Here is a 24,790-nt window from a genome sequence, read left to right as displayed (position 1 = left end):
CACTATCCAAAGATGCATCTTGTCTGAGATGAGGAGCCCCAAACTGTTGTCAGTACTCCATGTGTGGCCTGACTAGAGTCTTATAAAGCCTCAGCATTATCTCCTTGCTTTTATATTCTATTCCCCTCAAAATAAATGCCAACATTGCATTTGCCTTCTTTACCACAGACTCAACCTGTAAATTAACTTTCTGGGAGTCTTGCACGAGGACTCCTAAGTCCCTCTCCATCTAGAAACATAGAAAACCTACAGCACAATACAAACCCTTTCAGCCCACAAAGTTGTGCCGAACATGTCCCTACCTTAGAAATTACTAGGCTTGCCTATAACCCTCTATTTTATTAAGCTCCATGTACCTATCTAAAAGCCTCTTAAAAGACCCTATCGTATCTGCCTCCAACACCGTTGCCAGCAGCCCATTCCACGCACTCACCACTCTCTGAGTAAAAAACTTACCCGGACATCTCCTCTGGACCTACTCCCCAGCACCTTAAACCTGTGTCCTCTTGTGGCAACCATTCCAACCCTGGGAAAAAGCCTCTGACTATCCACACGATCAATGCCTCTCATCGACTTGTACACCTCTATCTTGCAGGAGGGACAGGACTGGCAGATCAATATTCCAGGGTTCCATTGTTTTAGACGCAACAGTGCAGGAGGGATTAAAGGGAAAGGAGTGGCGTTACTAATCAGGGAAAAAGTCATGGCAGTGCACAGTCAGAATCGACTGAAGAACTCATCTAGTGAAGTATTATAGGTGGAACTGAGGAATAAGAAAGGTATGACCGTGTTAATGGGGCGATGTTACAAACCAACACTCTGAGGGATTTAGAGGAATAAGTTTGTTGAGATTGCAGATTGTTGCAAGAAATATAATGTTGTTATAGAAGGTGATTTTAACTTTCCACATTTGGACTGGGAATCCCATAATGTAAAAGGACTAGATGAGATAGAGTTTGTCAGATGTGTTCAGGAAAGTTTCCTTCATCAATGTGATCCAGTCCCAATGCCAGAGTGTGCAATATTGGATTTGCTATTAGGGAATGAGAAAGGGTAGGTGACAGTAGTGTGTGTCGGGGAACACTTTTCATCCAGTAACCACAATGCCATTAGTTTCAAAGCAAATATGCAAAAAGATAGGTCTGGTCCATGAGTTGTGTTTCTAAATTGGAGAAAGGTCAATTTTGATGGTATCGGAAATGATCTGGCAAGTGTGGAGTGGGACAAGTTGTTTTCGGGCAAAGGTATATTTGGTAAGTGGGAGGCCTTCAAAAGTGAAATATTGAGAGTACAAAGCTTGTACATACCTGTCAGAATAAACGGCAAAGTTAACAGATTTATGGAACCTGGGCTTTTAAGAAATATGGAGGCCCTGGTTAAGAAAAAAAGGAGGTGCATAGAGGGTGTAGGTAGGTGGGAACAAATGAGGTGCTTAAGGAGTACAAGAAATGCAAGAAAACACCTAGGAAATAAATGAGGAGGGCAAAAAGAAGGCATGAGGTTGCTCTAGAATTCAAGATGAAAGAGAATCCCAAGGGATTCTACAGATATGTTAAGAGCAAAAGGATTACAGAGGAGGAGGTGTATGCTGTTGTGAGGCAAATTATGGTGGACAAATCCCCAGGACCTGACAAGGTGTTCCCTCAGACACTGTGAGAAGCAAGTGCAGAAATTACCAAAGCCCTAGCAGGCATATTTAAATCACCCTTAGTGACAGGGGAGGTACCAGAGGATGCAAAAGGCATGTCAGAAAGGCAATGTCATGATAAGCATTGGGGATTTTAACATGAAAGAGGATTGGGAAAACCAGGTCAGTACTATACCTTAAGAGAGAGAATTTGTAGAATGTCTAAGGGATGGCTTTTTAGAACAGCTTGGTGTTGAGCCCTTAGGGGATCGGTTGTGCTGGATTGGGTGTTGTGCAATGATCCAGAGGTGCTATGAGAGCTTAAGGTTAAGGAACCCTTAGGGAGCAGTGATCGCAATATGATTGAGTTCACATTGAAATATGAGAGGGAAAAATAAAATCCAATTTGGCAGTATTTCAGTGGAATAAAGGAAATTACAATGGCTTGAGAGGGGAACTGGCAGAGGTTGACTGTTAAGGGACATTTGCATGGAAGACAGCAGAACAGCAATGGCTGGTTCTGTGACAAATGAGGGAAGTGCAAGATAAATATATTCCAAATAAGAAAAAAATTTCAAAGGGAAGAAGGACACTACCGTGGCTGACAAGTGAAGTCAGAGCCAAAGCAAAAGCAAAAGAGAGGGCATACAAGGAAGCCAGAGCTAGTGAAAGATGGAGGATTGGAGAGCTTTCCTTGCAGAAGGAAAATAAGAAGGTCATTTGGAAGAAAAGGATGAATTATGAGAGGAAGCTGGTGACTAATATCAATAGTGGAATATTTTTTAAGTATATAAAGGGTAAAAGAGAGTTGATATAGGACCAATATAAAATGACATTGGGGATATTGTAATGAAAGATGCAGAGATTGCAGAGGAACTAAATGTATATTTTGCATCAGTCTTCACAGTGGAAGACATCTGCAGTATACCAAACATTCAAGAGTGTCAGGGAAGTGAAGTTTGTGCAGTGAAAATTATGACTGAGATGCTGCTTAGAAAGCTTGATAGTCTGAGGGTAGATAAATCCCCTAGACCTGATGGAATGCATCCTTGGGTTCTGAAGGAAGTACCTGGAGAGACTGTGGAGGCATTAACAATTATCTTTCAATAATCAATAGATTCTGGCATTCTACCAGATGACTGAAAAATTGCAAATGTTACTCTGCTATTCAAGAAGGGTGGGAGGCAGCAGAAAGAAAATTATAGACCTGTTAGCTTGATACCAGTGGTTGGGAAGCTGTTGGAATCGAATGTTAGGGATGAGATTACAGAGTACCTGGAGGCACGTGACAAGATAGGCCAACGCCAGCATGGGTTCCTGAAAGGAAAGTCCTGCCTGACAAACCGACTGCAATTCTTTGAGGAAATTACAAGCAGGGTAGAAAAAGGAGATGTAGTAGACGTGGTGTACTTGGATTTTCTGAAGGCCTTTGACAAGGTGCCACATATGAGGCTGCTGAGCAAGATAAGAACCCATGGAATTACAGGGGAGTTACTAACATGGGTGGAACATTGGCTGATCAGCAGAAAACAGAAAGTGGGAATAAAGGGATCCTATTCTGGCCGGCTGCCGGTTACCAGTGGACGCGAAGTACGCTGCAGATGCTGTGGTCAAATCAACACGTACAAACATGCCAGATGAACTCAGCAGGTCGAGCAGCATCCGTTAAAATGAGCAGACAACGTTTTGGGCCGAGACCCTTCGTCAGGTTACCAGTGGAGTTCCACAGGGGTCAGTGTTGGGACCGCTGACTTTTTACAATGTATGTCAATGATTTGGACTACATATTAATGGATTTGTGGCTAAATTTGCCGATGATACAAAGATAGGTGGAGGAACGGGTAGTGTTGAGGAAACAGTGAGCCTGCAGAGAGACTTAGATAGTTTAGGAGAATGGGCAGAGAAGTGGCAATTGAAATACAATGTTGGAAAGTGTATGGTCATGCATTTTGGTAGAAGAAATAAATGGGTAGACTATTATTTAGATAGGGAGAGAATTCAAAATGCAGAGATGCAAAGGGAATTGGAAGTCCTTGTGCATGTTAGGTTAACCTCCAGGTTGAGTCGGTTGTGAAGAAGGTGAATACACTGTTGGCATTCATTTCTGGAGTCATGGAGTATAACAGTAGGGATGTGATATTGAGGCTCTGTAAGGCACTCATGAGACCACATGGAGTATTGTGTGCAGTTTTGGGCTCCTTATTTTAGAAAGGATAGACTGAAATTGAAGAGGGTTCAGAGAAGATTCATGAGAATGATTCCAGGAATGAAAGGGTTACAGTATGAGGAACGTCTGACAGCTCTTGGGCTGTATTCCCTGGAGTTCAGAAGAATGAGGGGGGATCTCATAGAAATATTCCAAATGTTAAAAAGCCTGAACAGATTAGATAAGGCAAGTTATTTTCCATGGTGGGGGAGTCTAGGACAAGAGGGCATGACTTCAGGATTGAAGGATGTCCTTTTAGAACTGAGATGTGAAGAAATTACTTTAGTCAGAGGGTGGTAAATCTGTGGAATTTGTTGCCATGAGCATTGGGTGTATTTAGGTTCTTGGTTAGCCAGGGCATCAAAGGATATGGGTTGAGAGCAGGGGAGTAGGGATGACTGGAAGAATTGAGTCAGCCCATGATTGAATGGTGGAGCAGACTCGATGGGCTGAATGGCCTGTTTCTGCTCCTATATTTTATGGGCTTATGGTTTATGGATTGGAGAAGAGCCAATGCTGTTCCACTGTTGAAGAAAGGATCTAAAAATAAACCAGTAGATTATAGGCCGGTGAGCCTGACATCAATAGTGGAAAGTTATTGGAAGGTATTGAATATATATATATATTTGGATAGACATGGATGGATTAAGGACAGATACATAGGGTTGCAAAGAAAGCTTTTGGCACATTGGCCTTCATAAATCAGAGAAGTGAGTACAGGAGATGGGCTGTTTTATTGAAGCTGTATAAGATGTTGGAGAAGCCTAATTTGGAATATTGAGTACAGTTTTGGTCACCTACCTATAGGAAAGTAGGTTGAAAGAGAACAAATAAAACGTACAAGGACATTGCTGGGACTGGAGGACCCGAGTTATAAGGCAAGATTGAGTAGGTTAGGACTTTATTCATTGGAATGTAGAAGATTGAGGGGAGACTTGACAGATGTATACAAAATTATGAACGGTATAGATAGGAAAAATCAGGCTTTTTTTCCTTTGAGATTGAGTGGGACTACAACCGGAGGGCATGAGTTATGGGTAAAAGGTGAAATGTTTAAGGGAATCATAAGGGGCTATATAGGAACAGAATTTGGCCCATTGTGTTTGCTCTGGCATTTCATCATGGCTTATCTAATTTTCCTCTCAGCCCCAGTCCCCTGCCTTCTCCTATATCACTTCATGCCCTGACCCATCAAGAATTTATCAACCTCCGTCTGAAATATACATAAAAACTAGGCCTCCACAGCTGCCTGTGGCAAAGAATTCCATAGACTCACCACTCTCTGGCTAAAGAAATCCCTCCTCCTATCCATTCTAAAAGGACATCCCTCTATTCTGAGGTTGTGTCCTCTGGTTGTAGATTCTCCCACCATAGGAAACATTCTCTCCACACTGACTCTATCAAGGCCTCTCACCATTTGATAGTTTTCAATGAGGTCACCTGTCATTTTTCTGAATTCTTGTAAGTAGAGGCCAAACACCATCAAATGCTCTTCAGATGACAAGCCGTTCAACCTCGGAATTATTTTCATGAAGCTCCTTTGAACCCTCTCCAGTCAGCACATCCTTTCTAAGATAAGGGACCCGAAGCTGCTCACAATACTCCAAGTGAGGCCTCCCAGTGCTTTATAAAGTCTCAACTTTATATCCTTGATTTTATATTCTCGATACTGCTTCACTCAGAGGGTTGTGAGAGTGTGAAAGAGCTGCTCGTGCAAGTGATGCATATGAGCTCGATTTCAACAGTTAAGAGAGTTTGGACAGGTACGTGGATGGTAGGCGTATGGAAGGTTATGGTCCCTATGCAGGTCGATGGGAGTAGGCAGTTTAAATAGTTTGGTATGGACTAGATGGGCTTCAGCCTGAGACTCCTCCTGATGAGGGGTTTCGGCCCGAAACGTCATTGTTGCCTCCTCCCATAGATGCTGTCTGGCCTGCTGAGTTCTGCCAGCATTTTGTGTTTGTTATTTATTTCCAGCATCTGCAGATTCTCTTGTGTTGCCTTTAAATTCCTCTGTGTCTTATTTCAGAGGAACTGTCCTGGGCCCAGCAAGTAAGTGCAATTACAAAGTAAGTACAGCAGTGCCTCTACTTCCTTAGGAGTTTGCGAAGATTCAGCATGACATCTAAAACTTTGACAAACTTCTAAAGATGTGTAGTGGACAGTATATCAACTGACGGCATCATGGCCTGGTGTGAAAAGATGAATTCCCTTGAATGGAAAATCCTACAAAAAGTAGTGGATACACCCTAATCCATCATGAGTAAAGCCCTCCCCACCACTGAACACATCTACAGAAGAATTGTTGCAGGAAAGTAGCATCCATCAGAAGCCTGATAACTCACACCAGCAAGATCAGGGACAGTTACCACCCCTCAAACATCAGGCTCTTGAACCAAAGGGGTTGATTTCACTCAACTACACTTGCTCCTTCACTGAAATACTCCACAACCTATGGACTCACTTTTAGGGACTCCATTTTATGTTCTCGATATTTATTGCTATTTATTTATTTATTTGTTTGTTTGTTTGTTTGTTTGTTTATTTATTATTTCTTTGTTTTTGTATTTGCACCATTGTCTTATGCACATCGGATGAATACCCAAGTTGATGTGGTGTTTTGTTGGTTCTATTATGGATTTACCGAGTATGCCTACAAAAAATGGATTTCAGAGTTGGATATGGTGACATATACTGTATGTACTTTGATAATAAATTTACGTAGAACTCTGAACTTGGAACATACAGTGCAATGTGCTATCACATTTATCAGACGTACCTTGAAATACAATGAAATGAGTTATTTGAAGGATTGTTACATTTTTCCCAAGTATTCTCTCTATTCTTTAGAAGTTTCAATGAAACCTTGTGTGATAGGCTGAGGAGTTGTATGTACTTAAATGAAAGGAAAATCTGCACACTTACTGCTACAATATAGACTCGGATTAAGACTTTAACAGGGATGCTGGATGGTATTCCCTGCAGCATTGTGTATTCTCCTTCTGTTTTGCGATCGTCAGTGTATTTCCACAAGAAAAATGAACCCTGTAAAAGAGAAGGAGCCTGTTATATCATTACCTCTTGGACATTGTTTATTGAAGGAGGAAATGGAGTTTTGAAATGTCCAGCCTCGTGCATGCTTTTGGCCTGGTGCTTTAGATTTAGATTCACATGTATTTGGAACCATACACTAAAATGTCATTTGTGTTAACAACCAACACACCCAGTGATGTGCTGGTGCAGCCTGCAGGTGTCCCCACACGTTCTGGCACTAATGTGGCAATATGCCCACACTGCTCAGCGGAACATCAAACACAACAAGCACAAAATGACACCAAAACATCCCTTTTTCCTCCCTCACACCCACCCTTCAACTCCAGAACTTGTCTCTAGGCTTTGGCCATCAGGCTTCAACTTCTGGACTACTGATCAACCTTTGGAATTCAATCTTCAGTATCAACTTCTGGATTAGCTGATGATGGGACCCCAAACTCCAGGCTCGAATGTTGTGTGTGTGACTTCTACAGATGTTCAATCAACCCCTTCACCTCCAGCCCTGATGCAGGCTGGACCTTGCTTTGTGTTCAAATCCCCTTCATGGCCTGGACTCTCTTTACCTTTAGACTATCCTCCAGCTCAAGAGCTGAGTGCTTATAGCCTCTTGTGTTCTCCCATAATCTCCCACCAGTGGGTGGCAAGATGGCCAACACTGTGATATATCATGTTACAGCAACCCAAGTTCAATCCCACCACTGTCTGTAAGGAGCTTGCACATTATCACTGTGACTGTGTGGGTTTCCTCCCACTTTCCAAAGACTTATGCTTAATTGTTCACATGGGTGTAAGTTGGCCAGAGCAGGCCCATTAGGCTGGAAGGGCCCGTCACTGTGCTGCATTTCTAAATAAAAAATGTTAACAACAGCATTCTCAGAAATCTTCAGCTGTGGGATTTCTTCCTTAGGCCCCGCTCTCTTTATTTATTTACCTTGTTTTGAGAGTGGGACATCATTGGCAAAAGACGCACTTATTACCATCCCAAACCACCCTTAACAAGGTGGTGGTGCGTACTCCTTGAACCAATGCAATCTTTCCGGTGAAGTATTCCTACCATGTACGTGAAGAGGATGAGTCCCGAAGGAGGGTCTCAGATCAAAGCGTGACTCTTTATTCCTTTCCATAGTTGCTATCTGACCTGCCGAGTTCCTCCAGCATTTCGTGTATGTTACTCTGGATTTCCAGCATCTGCTGAATCTCTTGTGCTTATGCTCAGAAGGATACTCCCAGGATTTAGACCCAATAACAGTGAAGGAACAGAAGTATTCTGGACTCTTTTCATGATGAGAAAAGGAATTCTGGCTTCTTCTTCCTTACTTTCTAGTCCCGTTTGCCATGAGCCCTGAGACTTCTATGACTTGCCATAGAAAGTTGATCTTCCAGGTTTCTCGAGCAACTGTATTAACTGTTATCTTGACTACAGCCATTAAGCCCTTGCATTATCAGTTTAATCTTCTCAAGTTAATGTGATTGGCTTTATTTCTCACATTCCCACATTCTGATCTACTGAGTTCCTCCAGCATTTTGTATGCACTGCTCTGGATTTCCAGCATCTGCCCAATCTCCAGTGTTAATGAAGAAACCAAGTCAGGAGTGGGGTCTGAAGGTACTGGGGTTCTCATATGGCTACCAAGAACCGTGGTTCCCATATGGCACATGCTACCTTTTGATAACACAGACTTAAACTCACCTTAAACTTTCCAACAACTCTTTCATCATCTGCACTTGGGTCATCTTCACTCACTTTGCCGCGGAAGAGGTCAAATGTTCGTACCCAATCATTAAAGTTGTCAAATGCTTTTTCTAATTCATTTTCATATATCTAGTTCAAAAAAAATCAGAAACAATTTTATCCATTATCAGGCAATCAATTTCCTGTGATGTACAATTACAATGTAGAAGCCTTCCAGAAGCACTATTCACAAGAGATTTCAGGACAAGAATTTGGAATGAATATATAAATTAACACAAAATGCTGGCAGAAAGCAGGCCAGACAGCATATATGGGAGGAGGTAGTGACGACGTTTCGGCCCGAGGAGGGGTGATGAAGCCTAGGGCAGGTCAGCCATCATTGTATACACTCAAAGGCCACTTTATTAGGTACAGTTGAAGTCAGAAGTTTACATACACTTAGGTTGAAGTAATTAAAACTCATTGTTTGACCACTCCACAGATTTCATATCAGCAAACTATAGTTTTGGCAAGACATTGAGGACATCTACTTTGTGCATGACATGAGTAATTTTTCCAACAATTATTATTTCACTTTTAATTGACCATATCATAATTCCAGTGGGTCAAATCAAAAGAAATCAGCCAAGACCTCAGAAAAAAAAAATTGTGGACCTCCACAAGTCTGGTTCATCCTTGGGAGCAATTTCCAAACACCTGAAGGTACCACGTTCATCTGTATAAACAATAGTACGCACGCATGAACACCATGCGACCACGCAGTCGTCATACCGCTCAGGAAGGAGACACATTGTCTCCTAGAGATGAACATACTTTGGCACAAAAAGTGCCAATCAATCCCAGAACAACAGTATCTATCTCCACAGTAAAATTAGTCCTATATCGACATAACCTGAAAGGCTGCTCAGCAAGGAAGAAGCCACTGCTCCAAAACCGCCATTAGAAAGCCAGACAGCAGATTGCAAGTGCACATGGGGACAAAGATCTTACTTTTTGGAGAAATGTCCTCTGGTCTGATGAAACAAAAATTGAACTGTTTGGCCATAATGACCATCGTTATGTTTGGAGGAATAAGGGTGAGGCTCGAAGCCGAAGTACACCGTCCCAACCGTGAAGCATGGGGGTGGCAGCATCATGTTGTGGGGGTGCTTTGCTGCAGGAGGGACTGGTGCACTTCACAAAATAGATGGCGTCATGAGGAAGGAACATTATGTGGATATATTGAATCAACATCTCAAGACATCAGCCAGGAAGTTAAAGCTCAGTCGCAAATGGGTCTTCCAAATGGACAGTGATCCCAAGCATACCTCCAAAGTTGTGGAAATATTGCTTAAGGACAACAAAGTCAAGGCATTGCAGTGGCCAACACAAGCCCTAACCTCAATCCGATAGAAAATTTGTGGGCAGAACTGAAAAAGCGTGTGCGAGCAAGGAGGCCTCCAAACCTGACTCAGTTACACCAGTTCTGTCTGGAGGAATGGAACAAAATTCCAGCAACTTATTGGGAGAAGCTTGTGGAAGGCTACCCAAAGTTAAACAATTTAAAGGCAATGCTACCAAATACTAACAAAGTGTATGTAAACTTCTCACCCACTGGGAATGTGATAAAAGAAATAAAAGCCGAGATAAATCATTCTCTCTACTATTATTCTGACATTTCACATTCTTAAAATGAAGTAGTGATCCGAACTGACCTAAGACAGGGAATGTTTTCTAGGATTAAATGTCAGAAATTGTGAAACACTGAGTTGAAATGTATTTGGCTAAGGTGTATGTAAACTTCTGACTGTACCTCCTGTACCTAACCAGGAAATTGTAGACCAGTGAGCCTTGCTTCAGTGAGGAACAAGTTGTTAGAGAAGATCTGAGAGGCAGGATTTATGAGAAGTTGGGGAGACGTAATCTGATTGGGAATAGTCAGCATGGCTTTGTCAAGGGCAAGTCTTGCCTTATGAGCCTAATTGAATTCTTTGAGGGTGTAACTAACCACATTGATGAAGATAGAGCAGAGGATGTATTGTATATGGATTTCAGTAAGACATTTGATAAGGTTCCCCGTACAAGGCTCATTCAGAAAGTAAGGAGGTATGGGATCCAAGAAGACCTTGCTTTGTGGATCCAGAACTGGCTTGCCCACGAAAGACAAAGGGTAGTTGTAGATGGGTCATATTCTGCATGGAGGTCAGTGACCAGTGATGTTCCACAGGAGTCTGTTCTGGGACCCCTACTCTTTGTGATTCCTATAAATGACCTGGATGAAGATGTAGAAGGGTGGGTTAGTAAGTTTTCTAATGATACAAAGGTTGGGGGTGTTCTGGATAGTTTGGAGGGTTGTCAAAAGTGATGGCAGGCCATTGATAGGATGCAGAACTGGGCTGAGATGTGGCAGATTGAGTTCAACCCAGATAAGTGTGAAGTGGTTCATTTTGGTAGGTCAAATATGGTGGCAGAATATAGTATTAATGGTAAGACTCTTGGCAGTGTGGAGGATCAGAGAGATCTTGGGGTCTGTGTGCAGGTTGACAGTGTTGTTAAGAAGGCATACGGTGTCTTGGCATCATCAACCATTGGACTGAGTTCAAGAGCCATGAGGTAATGTTACAGCTAATAGGACCCTGGTCAGACCTCACTTGGAGTACTGTGCTCAGTTCTGGTCGCCTCACTACAGGAAGGATGTGGATACTATAGAAAGAGTGCAGGGAAGACTTACAAGGATGTTGCCTGGATTGATGTCCCTATGAGAATAGGTTGAATGAACTTGGCCTTTTCTCCTTGGAGTGGCAGAAGATGAGAGGTGACCTGACAGAGCTGTATAAGATGATGAGGGACGTTGATTGTGTGGAAACCAGAGGCTTTTTCCCAGGGCTGAAATGACTAACACAAGGAGACATAGTTTTAAGGTGCTTAGAAGTAGGTACAGAGGGGATGTCAGAGGTAAGTTTTTCCCACAGAGAGTGGTGGGTACGTGGAATGCACTGCCAGTGGTGGTGGTAGAAGTGGATACAATAGGGTCTTTCAAGAGACTTTTAGATAAGTACATGGAGCTTAGAAGAATAGGGGACTATGCGGTAGGGTATTTCTAGGCAGTTTCTAGAGTAGGTGACATGGATGATTTTTTTTGCACCGTTCTCTGCAAACTCTAGATAGTGTTTTGTGTGAAAATCCCAGGAGATTGGAAGTTCTTGAGATTTTCAAATCACCCTGTCTGGCACCAACAATCATTCCATGGTCAAAATCACTTAGACCACATTTCATCTCCATTCTGATGTTTGGTCTGAACAACAACTGAACCTCTTGACCATGTCTGTATGCTTTTATGCATTGAGTTGCTGCCACATGATTGGCTATTTAGATATTTGCATTAATGAGCAGGTGTACAATGTGTACCTAGCAAAGTAACCACTGTGTGTAGAATGGTGGGAGAGTTAGAGGGGCTGAGTGGCTTGAACCTCTGACTATATTCTTATATTCTAGATAATATTTTTTGGATTTGTATTGCATGGGTGATATATCTCTGATTCTAACATATTGTGGAGGGCAGGGACAGGGTGTGGTCGACAGCTTGGCCCAACATTCCAGGCAGCCAGCGCTATTTATTGCTCTTGGTTTAAATTGCGTTTGTGGGATTATGGTGGAATTTTCAAATTCATTTATTGTTACATTTTAGCACGTGTTATACAGTTATTCACATGTGTGTTTGTGGGTCACCCTGACTGTATCCAGGATGTGTGATAATCACTTCCTCATCTATAGAGACTGAGTGGTTCTCTCCCTGGGCCACAGCTCCTGGTCTGTTTGTGAGCTTACTGCAATAAAACAGGCAGTTGAGCTAAACAAGCTTCTCTCATCTGTCATCATAAACCAAACGCTTGCCACAATATTTATTCCAAGTATTATTGCAGAAAATTTATATCCCGATGCTTTCCAAGGAATAGAGCAAGCAGTTTAGCGAGAATTGTTGCTGGCATTGGAGAGGGTCCAGAGGAAGTTCACGAGACTGATACTGGGACAAAAAGGGTTAATGTATGAGGAATATTTGATGTCTCTGGACCTGTACTCATTGACTTTTAGAAGAATAAGGGGGGGACCTAACTGAATTCTATTGAAAGGCCTAAATAGAGTGGACATGGAGAGGATGTTTCCTATAATGTAGAATATAGGACCAGAGAACATAGCCTAAAAATAGAAGAATGTTTCTTTAAAACAGAGATGTGGGGAATTTCTTTAGCCACAGGGTGACTGAATCTGTGGAATTCATTGCCAAAGATGACTGTGGAGGCCAAGTTATTGGATATGTCTAAAGTGGAAGTTGATAGGTTCTTGATTAGTATGGGTGTCAAAGGTTACAGGAAAAATGGGGTTGAGAGAGATAATAAATCAGTCATGATGGAATGGTGGAGCAGACTCGATGGGCCAAAATGGCCCGATTCTGCTCCTTTGGTGTTATGGTTTTATGGTCTAAGCTGTGGGTACAAAACATGGGTTTGAAATCCATTTCTCCTTGGGTGTCAATAATGACACACATCGCCAATTCACATCATCAAAGAACTTGTGCTGATTGGTTAAATGTTTCCCATATATATTAGTTGTGTAATTAGGAAGTAGACAAATATCTGTCATTTACCTTCAAGTAATTATAGTTGTATTATTTTTATTCCTTCACATAAAAGGGACAAACTAATTGTGGAATGAGCGAGGAACAGGTTCAGGCATGCACATGAAAATATAAATAACCTCAGTTTAATCACTGATTACATGTCTCTGTGCATTACTGAACCTCCAATAATTAAATATTTAACTCAGGTAGATAACTAATTAAATATTTCCATAAGGCCATTAGACATAGAGGCAGGATAATGCCATTCAGCCCATTGAGGCTGCTCCGCCATTTTATCATGGCTGATCTTTTATTCCCCTACTCAGCCCTACTCCCTGGCCTTCTCCCCATAACATCTGATACTGTGTCCAATCAATAACCTATCAATCTCTGCCTTAAATAAACCTAACGACCTGGCCTCCACAGCTGTCTGTGGTAATAAATTCCACAAATTCACCACCCTCTGGCTAAAGAAATCTCCCCGCATCTCTGTTTTAAATGGACACCCCTCTATCCTGAGGCTGTGCCCTCTTGTCCTAGACTCCCCCACCATGGGAAATATCCTTTCCACATCTATTCTGTTTAGGCCTTTCAGCATTCATAAGGTTTCAATGAGATCCCCCCTCGTCGTTCTAAAAAGTCCAGCGATTACAGACCCAGAGCCACCAAATGTTCCTCGTATGATAACCCTTTCATTCCTGGAATCATCCTTGTGAACCTCCTTTGGAAACCTGTTCCACTTATCTTTTGGAGAAGGCTTAGTTTTTGTTTAAATTAAATATAAAGCATTTTCCAACTCTTTCATCCAGCGTAAACAATGGCCCTCTGAAGGCGTAAGACATGTGAATATTACAATAGCATTTTAAAGCCACATGATTTCACCGAAGAGAAATTCAGTCCTTTGATTCTCATCCCATTACATGAGTTTCAGATCATAGAATCATCTTTGCTAGTGTGCTAGGGCTGCACTGGACAGTGAAGATGCACACATCAGGATGATCTTCACTGACTACAGCTCTGCATTCAGTACTATCAATCCTTCAAAACTAATCAGTCAGCTCTGAGATCTAGATCTCCTTTTGCAACTGGATCTTTGGTTTCCTCACTTGTAGACACATTAGTTCAGATTGGCAACAACATCTCCACCACAGACACCAGTCTCCATTAGTACAGGGGAGCACCATTGCCCTTGAACAAAGAAAAGCATGTAAAAAGTAGTAGATACAGTCCAGTCCACTATAGGGAGTACCCTCCCCATTGAGCACTCTTACAGGGAGTGCTCATGCAGGAGAGCAGGAGCCCTCACAATCCAGGCCATGCTCAAGTCCCACACCACCAAGGTCAGGAACCGTTATTACCCATCCACTATCAGGCTCTTGAACCAGAGGGGATAACTATTCTTACCACAATACTGAACTGATTCCACAGCCTAAGGACTATCTATAAATTCAATTTTAAGGGCACTAAAACTCATATTCTTGATATTTATTGCTTACTTATTTCTTAGTATAATTACTTCATTTTCTCTTTTTTGGATTTGCACAGTTTGTTGTCTTTTGCATATTGTTTTTTGTCCGTAGTTGTTGTGTGTGCTTTCATTGATACTGTTCCATTTCTTTGTATTAACTGTGAATGCCTACATAAAAACGAGTCTCGGGGTTGTATATAGTGAAATTTACTTTGATTTGATTTAATTTACTTTTGGGGAAAGATATTCCAGTTGTAGCATTGTTAATGACTTCCCCAGGGTTAGATAAATATTTTAAATTCAAAGTGCAAAGTCACAATGCATATGTTAATTTATATGCAACATGAGTGAATCTGCAGATGCTGGAAATAAATAAAAACACAAAATGCTGGCAGAACTCAGCAGGCCAGACAGCTTCTCACAACCTTCAATTCCATAATCTTTTAAAAAGTTATCTTGCTCATTGCTAAATATCTGCATTGGTCTACCCTTCACAACCCACCAGTGCAGTGAATTTCAGAGATTTATCACCCTCTGCAAGTTAATGGCAGATTAAGTTTAAAGTTATTATACTTTTTTCATTGGACAATATATTTAAGTTTTATGCTTTGTGCATTGCTTGTCACCTCACAAGTCATTTGCATAGATGATGTGTGGCCATGACTAATTAGGCTTAAGTGAGTATGAAAGGCAGAATCGGTAAATTTTGGTCATGAACAATAAAGCGTTCTCTTTTTTGACTCTACCTCTAGAGTTGCTAATGAAGAGTTCTGCGTTTGCCCAAATTGGAATGATTCATCTTTCTTCCTCTTCCCAGCATCATCAAAACCATCACGTAGGTTAAGTACTAGAAATGAAAAAAGCAAGTTAAAATGAGCAAACACGAGGAAATCTGCAGATGCTGGAAATTCAAGCAACACACACAAAATGCTGGTAGAACACAGCAGGCCAGGCAGCATCTATAGGGAGAAGCACTGTCGACGTTTTAGGCCGAGACATCGATTGTGCTTCTTCCTATAGATGCTGTCTGGCCTGCTGTGTTCTACCACCATTTGGTGTGTGTTGCATAAGTTAAAATGAACATCATTTAGAGATATAAGCGATTTATGCATTCTAACACAGCGAAAGACACAACTGATAATTAAAAGAACCATCTACATGAATAGGCAGGGAACAGAAGGATATAGACATGTGCAGTTTAACTTGGTGTCGTGGTTATGGAGCAGATTTGATAATCTGAATGACCTGTGCCTTTTGGCACTGACCTGAGGGGCTAAAGGTCCTGTTCCTGAGCTGTGTTGTTCTATGAGACTGCACAGTAGTGTGGTGGTTAGCATAACATTTTACAGCTTCTGTAAGCAGTCTGCACATGCTTCCTCTGACGAGTTTGGCTCCAGTTTCCTCCCACATCCCCAGGATGTACATTTAGAGCTAGTGAGTTGCAGGCATGACAACCCAGCACGACCCTCTCTGATTTGACTTGATGTAAGTGAAGCATTTAGAAATGTAGAAACATAGAAAATCTGCAGCACAATACAGGACCTTCGACCCACAAAGTTGTGCCGAACATGTTCTTACCTTAGAAATTACTAGGGTTACCCATAGTTCTCTACTTTTCAAAGCTCCATATACCTATTGAAAAGTCTCTTAAAAGACCCTATCATATCCGCCTCCACCACTGTTGCCGGCGCCCATTCCACGCACTCACCACTCTCTGAGTGAAAAACTTACCCCTGACATCTCCTCTGTACCTACTCTCCAGCACCTTAAACCTGTGTCCTCTTGTGGCAAACATTTCAGCCCTGGGAAAAAGCCTCTGACTATCCACATGATCGATGCCTCCATCTTATACACCTCTATCAGGTCACCTCTCATCCTCCTTCACTCCAAGGAGAAAAGGCCGAGTTCACTCAACCTATTCTCATAAGGCATGTTCCCCAATCCAGGCAACATCCTTGTAAATCTCCTCTGCACCCTTTCTACGGCTTCCACATCCTTCCTGTAGTGAGGTGACCAGAACTGAGCACAGTACTCCAAGTGGGGTCCGACCAGGGTCCTATATAGCTACAACACTACCTCTCAGCTCCTAAATTCAATTCCACAATTGATGAAGGCCAATACACCATATGCCTTCTTAACCACAGGGTCAACCTGTGCAGCTGCTTTGAGCATCCTATGGGCTTGGACCCCAAGATCCCTCTGATCCTCCACACTGCCAAGAGTCTTACTATTAATACTGTATTCTGCCATCATATTTGACCTACCAGACTGAACCACTCCACACCCATCCCTCCACTTCCTCATTCAGGTTATTTATAAAAATCACAAAGAGTAAGGGTCCTAGAACAGATCCTTGAGGCACTCCACTGGTCACCGACATTTCTTGGCATGTTTCAATGTACGTGTAACAAATAATGCTAATCTTTATCTTATGTTCCATGTCATTAAAAGAAATGCTGGATACCTTGTTCAGATAGCATCTACGGGGGAGGCAGAACTGGGTGGGGATTCAGATCAGTGATCCATCATGAGTCAAGGGAAATGTTAAGATCAGGTGAAGAGCTGCAAAGAGAACCAAAGGAAAGGTCCATGATAGGATGAATTCCAGGAGCGAGTAGAGGATATAGGGGCAATAGTGCAGGTTGAAAAAGGGAAAATGTTATTGAAGAGGAGGTCGAAATGGGAGCTGAAGACTTCTGAAATTGCAGTAGGGGAAAAAGCATGTACACTACAAAATGAAAGGAAATGTTGTAATTAGTTAGACCACACTTGGACTATTGTGTGGAATTCTGCTTGTCTCAATATAGGAAGAATGGGGAAGCTTTAGAGAGGGTGCAGAGATTTATCAGGATGCTGCCTGGATTAGAGGGCACATCTTAAGAGGAATGGTTGAGCAAATGACTTTTCACTTTGGACTGAAGGGAGATGATAGAGGTAATAAATAAGAGGTCAAAATGATAAGAGGTATAGATTGAGTGGATAGCTAGAGACTTAGTTCCTGTGTAAAAATGGCTAACACAAGGGGGCATAATTTTAAGGCAATTGGAGGAAAGTGTAGGAGGGAGTCAGGGGTAAGTTTTTTAACACAAAGATTGATGAGTGTGTGGAACACACTACCAGAGCTGGTGATAGAGGCATCATCATTAGGGATTTTTAAAGAGACTTCTAGATAGGCACGTGGATGAAAGAAAAATGGAAGGTTATGTGGGGGAGAAGGGTTAGATTGAACTTAGAGCAGGTTAGAAGAATAGCACAACATTGTGTACTGTGCAGTAATGTCCTATGTTCTGTGTACCCATTGTCTGGAATAATTCTCTGGATGGAATTCATAAATTGGAAAAATGTCTTTTCGAAAAGTGAGGTATGTTATGCTTTGTAACTTAAAACATTAAATTAATTCAAATGAAACTCGGAAGTCCAAAAATATGGGTGTAGTTCAAGTTTACTTTAAGTGAGGTGTGCATGTATTGTGGTAGCATGATGACATTTGTAATTAACATTTTTACATGTAACCCATAATTAATTATTTAAACGAACAAGAATGTTTAATCAAATAATATATAAACAAGATTATTCCAATATAATTAAAATATTAAATACACAACTCCTTCCTGCTTCGCTAGAAAATTCTAACTCATTGTAGAGTGCATCTCAGCTACATACACAATATACTATATAATATATCTACTATACAGACATCCATAGCATAGCAAATTTTAAATTATTCCATTCAGGCCTAAAGATTTAATGACTGTGGAGGATTTCTTACTCTTGTGGGATGATGCCTTTCCTGACAAGGGCAGTCACTCTGGCAGGGGTGGCCTATGGCTGTGAAACAATCTCAGGGTCTGGGGCCTCCTCTGTGGTGCTTGTTGGACTTGTCTCTGGGACTGCAGGAAGTTGTTCTGACAGCTCTGGACACCTTTCGTCTCCACCTCTTCACTCCTTTTTCTTCTTCTGGTTTGTGTATCGTGATCTTGGGAAGGTGCAGTTAATTCACTGGGTTCATTAATAGAGGCCTATTGCACCCTTTACGATCTGATCTCTGCACTTGGTTTCCTCATCCACAACATTATCTGAAAAATTCTCTGTTTTTCTATCTCCAATGTCTCCTTTCTTTTTGGCCTTCCATTCATCCAGCTGGGCTTTGGTCTTTACATCTACTTTTAAAAGCAGATTTTTGTTTCCCCCTTGAAGTTCATTCAATAACCTTAAAGCACCTTAGCAAAATTGGCACTCGTTCCCCATTGGTTATTTAATTTGCTTCAAAATACCATTCCAATAGGTTAGTATACATGAACCAATTACCTATGATGTAATCAAACTTTACAATATCAATTTCTGATTTTTTTTAATGATTATTATCATCTGGTACTCACTCTTTATGAACCCTGAATTCTTCTGTTTTCTAAGTTTTCTTTTAAAAAATCAATTGAGTCTTTCCTTCCAAAGAGTACGTGCTAGTTGCTTTTGTGAAACTTAACCGTCTCTCTATCTGCTGGGCTGTACTAAGCTGCTTTTTTTTACTTCAAACATCTCACTTTGCTCTAACAGGTTGGTCGCTATCTCAGGTTCATTTTAAAAACACCTCTGCACCAATGTTATGTTTTGTAGCTTCAATTAAAATGAAACATGGGGGTCCAAAACTATGGGTGTAGTTTGAATTTACTTGAAGCAAGGCAAGCAAGTTAAAGTGGAAATGGGAGGCCAAATGAAAGCTACAGGCTCCTGGAAACTGCCGAAAACTTTTGTGGACCCAATGGAGATGTTCCACCAAGTGGTTGGCCAACATAGTCTCCACAGAAGAACCAATATCAGAATCATATTTGTTATCCCTTCAGCTCAATTTACCATGAAATTCAGTTGTGACATGCATTTTTCTTTGCATTCACTTTTTACAAGCATTTATTTCAGACTGTATGTCAGAGAGACACTCCAACAAATTGGCCAGGTATTAAGACCATAAAACTATAAGACACAGGAGAAGAGTTAGGCCATTTGGCCCATCTAGTCTGCTCTGCCTTCCCATCATCGTTCAAGTTTAATTGTCATTCAACCATACACGAATACCCATGAATATACCCAAACGGAACAGCATTGCTCCAGGGCCATGGTGCAAAACACAGTCATACAGAGCACAAGACACAGGTAACACATGTAAGATAGCAAGCAGATATAAGATAGCAGGAAAAGACAGTCACAAAAAAAAGAATGCTGCAGATGTCGAGCGAACACCAGGAGAAGTACCAACTCCAGCATGGATGCCTTGCCACCTCGTCTCCGGCACTCCACTGACAAGACAGCTGCAGCACCCACTGGAGTGCCAACTTTGCCACCACCCTCTGGGGGCTTCAACTCCGCGGCCAGAGGCCTAGTCCTCGCTGTGACTGAGGTGTGCAGCATCCGCTCTGCCCACCAATAAATCAGTGAATTGCACTTGCAGCATTCCACATTAACAATCTCCTAAAGGGTTTTGTGATCATAAGAAAAGCGACTAAGATGATCACTCGCTATTAGACTGCACACCTCCTTCGGATATCAACGTCTCTCTGTCGCAGGGGGCATCACGGTCCAGACCAAGACCAGCTCCTTCAGTTTCTCCAACAATGAGCAACTCGCTGATGGCATAGACCTGCAGTGCTTAAAGTTCTTAATGTGCAGCAGGGTTTTGTGATTGTAAAAAATACATTAAAAACCAATCACACCTTTGGTTGATCCTACATCCAAGCACGCCATTAACTGACTGAAAGGCTGATTTATTATGCTTTTTTACCTTATTTTCCTACCATTTTTGCTCTTGCAATAACACAATATCTGCTTTGGAACACAGCCCAGGGTATTTAATCACATTCACGGTACTGCTACAGCTGCCTCTTATGGATGGGTTAAAGATTCAGCTCAGGGGAATTCATTTTTCCCATGCTCGTGAGTTTGTTAAATGGGCAGAGGGATTCAGAAGCGAATGGTTCAACTGGCACTGGCCAGCATTCCTGTTCACTAGGGGGACAAACTTAATGTTTCCATTACGTATATGAATTCTTCATTATGCCCATTCCCATTAAAGTCTCACCATTCTCAGTTTCCTTGGTGTGTTGACTGGAGCTTGAAACTTTCAGCTTTGCCTAAACAGGAAGATGTTGTTAAAAGTAGAGAATTAGATCAAATTTATTGTCATTCAAACAAACACATATATACATCTAAACGAAAAAAATGTTCCACCGGGGCCAAGCTACAAAACACAGCACATTCAGTCACGAGCCATCACACTCAGTCACGATCCATCACACTCAGTCAAGTACAGCACACTCAGTCACGTACAGCACACTCAGTCACGTACATCACACTCAGTCACGTACAGCACACTCAGTCACAATCCATCACACACAGTCACGATCCATTACACTCAGTCACGATCCATCACACTCAGTCACGATCCATCACACACAGTCACGATCCATCACACTCAGTCACGATCCATCACACTCAGTCACGTACAGTACACTCAATCACGATCCATCACACTCAGTCACGATCCAGCACACTCAGTCACGTACAGCGCACTCAGACACGATCCAGCACACTCAGTCATGTACAGCACACTCAGTCACGTACAGCACACTCAGTCACGATCCATCACACACAGTCACGATCCATCACACTCAGTCACGATCCAGCACACTCAATCACGTACATCACACTCAGTCACGATCCATCACACACCGTCACGATCCATCACACTCAGACACGTACATCACACTCTGTCACGATCCTTCACACTCAGTCACAATCCATCACACACAGTCACAATCCATCACACATAGTCACGATCCAGCACACTCAGTCACGTACAGCACACTCAGTCACGAACCATCACACGCAGTCACGATCCATCACACTCAGTCAAGTACAGCACACACAGTCACGATCCAGCACACTCAGTCACATAGATCACACTCAGTCTCGTACATCACACTCAGTCACGTACAGCACACTCAGTCACGATCCATCACACACAGTCACGATCCATCACACTCAGTCACGATCCATCACACTCAGTCACGTACAGCACACTCAGTCACGTACAGCACACTCAGTTACAATCCATCACACACAGTCACGATCCATCACACTCAGTCACGATCCATCACACTCAGTCACGTACATCACACTCAGTCACGTACAGCACACTCAGTCACGATCCATCACACTCAGTCACGTACATCACACTCAGTCACATACAGCACATTCAGTCACGTACAGCACACTGAGTCACGTATATCACACTCAGTCATGTACAGCACACTCAGTCACGATCCATCACACACAGTCACGATCCATCACACTCAGTCACAATCCATCACACTCAGTCACGATCCATCACACACAGTCACGATCCATCACACACAGTCACGATCCATCACACTCAGTCACAATCCATCACACTCAGTCACGATCCATCACACACAGTCACGATCCATCACACTCAGTCACGATCCATCACACTCAGTCACGTACAGCACAATCAGTCACGATCCATCACACTCAGTCACGATCCAGCACACTCAGTCACGTACAGCACACTCAGTCACGTAGAGCACACTCAGTCACGATCCATCACACACAGTCACGATCCATCACACTCAGTCACGATCCATCACAGTCAGTCACGTACATCACACTCAGTCACGTACAGCACACTCAGTCACGATCCATCACACTCAGTCAAGTACAGCACACTCAGTCACGTACAGCACACTCAATCATGTCCAGCACACTCAGTCACGATCCATCACACACAGTCACGATCCATCACACTCAGTCACGATCCATCACACTCCAGTCACGTACATCACAATCAGTCACGTACAGCACACTCAGTCACGATCCATCACACTCAGTCACGATCCATCACACTCAGTCAAGTACAGCACACATAGTCACGTACAGCACACTCAGTCACGTACAGCACACTCAGTCACGATCCATCACACTCAGTCACGATCCATCACACTCAGTCAAGTACAGCACACATAGTCACGTACAGCACACTCAGTCACGTACAGCACACTCAGTCACGATCCATTACACACAGTCACGATCCATCACGCTCAGTCACGATCCATCACACTCAGTCACGATCCATCACACTCAGTCACGTACAGCACACTCAGTCACGATCCATCACACTCAGTCACGATCCATCACACTCAGTCACGATCCATCACACTCAGTCACGTACAGCACACTCAGTCACGATCCATCACACTCAGTCACGATCCATCACACTCAGTCAAGTACAGCACACATAGTCACGTACAGCACACTCAGTCACGTACAGCACACTCAGTCACGATCCATCACACACAGTCACGATCCATCACGCTCAGTCACGATCCATCACACACAGTCACGATCCAGCACACTCAGTCACGTACAGCACACTCAGTCACGATCCAGCAAACTCAGTCATGTACAGCACAGTGAATCATGTCCAGCACACTCAGTCACGATCCATCACACACAGTCACGATCCATCACACTCAGTCACGATCCATCACACTCCAGTCACGTACATCACACTCAGTCACGTACAGCACACTCAGTCACGATCCATCACACACAGTCACGTACAGCACACTCAGTCACATACATCACACTCAGTCACGTACAGCACACACAGTCACGATCCATCACACTCAGTCATGATCCATCACACTCAGTCACGATCCATCACACTCAGTCACGTACATCACACTCAGTCACATACAGCACATTCAGTCACGTACAGCACACTGAGTCACGTATATCACACTCAGTCATGTACAGCACACTCAGTCACATACATCACACTCAGTCACGTACAGCACACACAGTCATGATCCATCACACTCAGTCACGATCCATCACACACAGTCACGATCCATCACACTCAGTCACGATCCATCACACTCCAGTCACGTACATCACACTCAGTCACGTACAGCACACTCAGTCACGATCCATCACACTCAGTCACGTACAGCACACTCAGTCACGTACATCACACTCAGTCACATACAGCACACTCTGTCACGATCCATCACACACAGTCACGATGCATCACACTCAGTCATGTACATCACACACAGTCACGATCCATCACACTCAGTCACAATCCATCACACTCAGTCACGATCCATCACACACAGTCACGATCCATCACACTCAGTCACGATCCAGCACACTCAGTCACGTACAGCACACTCAGTCACGATCCAGCACACTCAGTCATATACAGCACACTCAGTCACGTAGAGCACACTCAGTCACGATCCATCACACACAGTCACGATCCATCACACTAAGTCACGATCCATCACACTCAGTCACGTACAGCACAATCAGTCACGATCCATCACACTCAGTCACGATCCAGCACACTCAGTCACGTACAGCACACTCAGTCACAATCCATCACACTCAGTCACGATCCAGCACACTCAGTCACGTACATCACACTCAGTCACGATCCATCACGCTCAGTCATGATCCATCACACACAGTCACGATCCATCACACTCAGTCACGTACAGCACACTCAGTCACGATCCATCACACACAGTCACGATCCATCAGACTCTGTCACGATCCATCACACTCAGTCAAGTACAGCACACTCAGACACGTACAGCACACTCAGTCACGTACAGCACACTGAGTCACGTACAGCACACTCAGCCACAATCCATTACACACAGTCACGATCCATCACACTCAGTCACGATCCACCACACTCAGTCACGTACAGCACACTCAGTCACGATCCATCACACTCAGTCACGATCCAGCACACTCAGTCACGTACAGCACACTCAGTCACGATCCAGCACACTCAGTCATGTACAGCACACTCAGTCACTTAGAGCACACTCAGTCACGATCCATCACACTCAGTCACGATCCATCACAGTCAGTCACGTACATCACACTCAGTCACGTACAGCACACTCAGTCACGATCCATCACACTCAGTCACGATCCAGCACACTCAGTCACGATCCAGCACACTCAGTCATGTACAGCACACTCAGTCAGGTCCAGCACACTCAGTCACGATCCATCACACACAGTCACGATCCATCACACTCAGTCACGTACATCACACT

General features: G+C 43.0%; 1 protein-coding gene across 2 annotated transcripts in view; it reads right to left on the bottom strand.

Annotated features, from left to right (window-relative positions):
- The window catches only part of LOC132394365 (fer-1-like protein 6), a 362,114-nt gene that overhangs the window by 58,043 nt on the left and 279,281 nt on the right, over window positions 1-24,790 (bottom strand). For both annotated transcript variants that reach the window (XM_059970429.1, XM_059970435.1), the window contains exons 14-17: window positions 20,716-20,767; window positions 15,392-15,492; window positions 8,578-8,709; window positions 6,759-6,878 (exon numbers count right to left, since the gene is read on the bottom strand). In XM_059970429.1, coding sequence (XP_059826412.1) covers window positions 6,759-6,878; window positions 8,578-8,709; window positions 15,392-15,492; window positions 20,716-20,767 — 405 coding nt within the window. The remainder of the gene's footprint in view (window positions 1-6,758; window positions 6,879-8,577; window positions 8,710-15,391; window positions 15,493-20,715; window positions 20,768-24,790) is intronic.

Source organism: Hypanus sabinus, chromosome 1 (genome assembly GCF_030144855.1).
Source record: "Hypanus sabinus isolate sHypSab1 chromosome 1, sHypSab1.hap1, whole genome shotgun sequence".
Classification (NCBI taxonomy): domain Eukaryota; kingdom Metazoa; phylum Chordata; class Chondrichthyes; order Myliobatiformes; family Dasyatidae; genus Hypanus; species Hypanus sabinus.
This window is presented reverse-complemented; position numbering and strand designations above follow the sequence as displayed.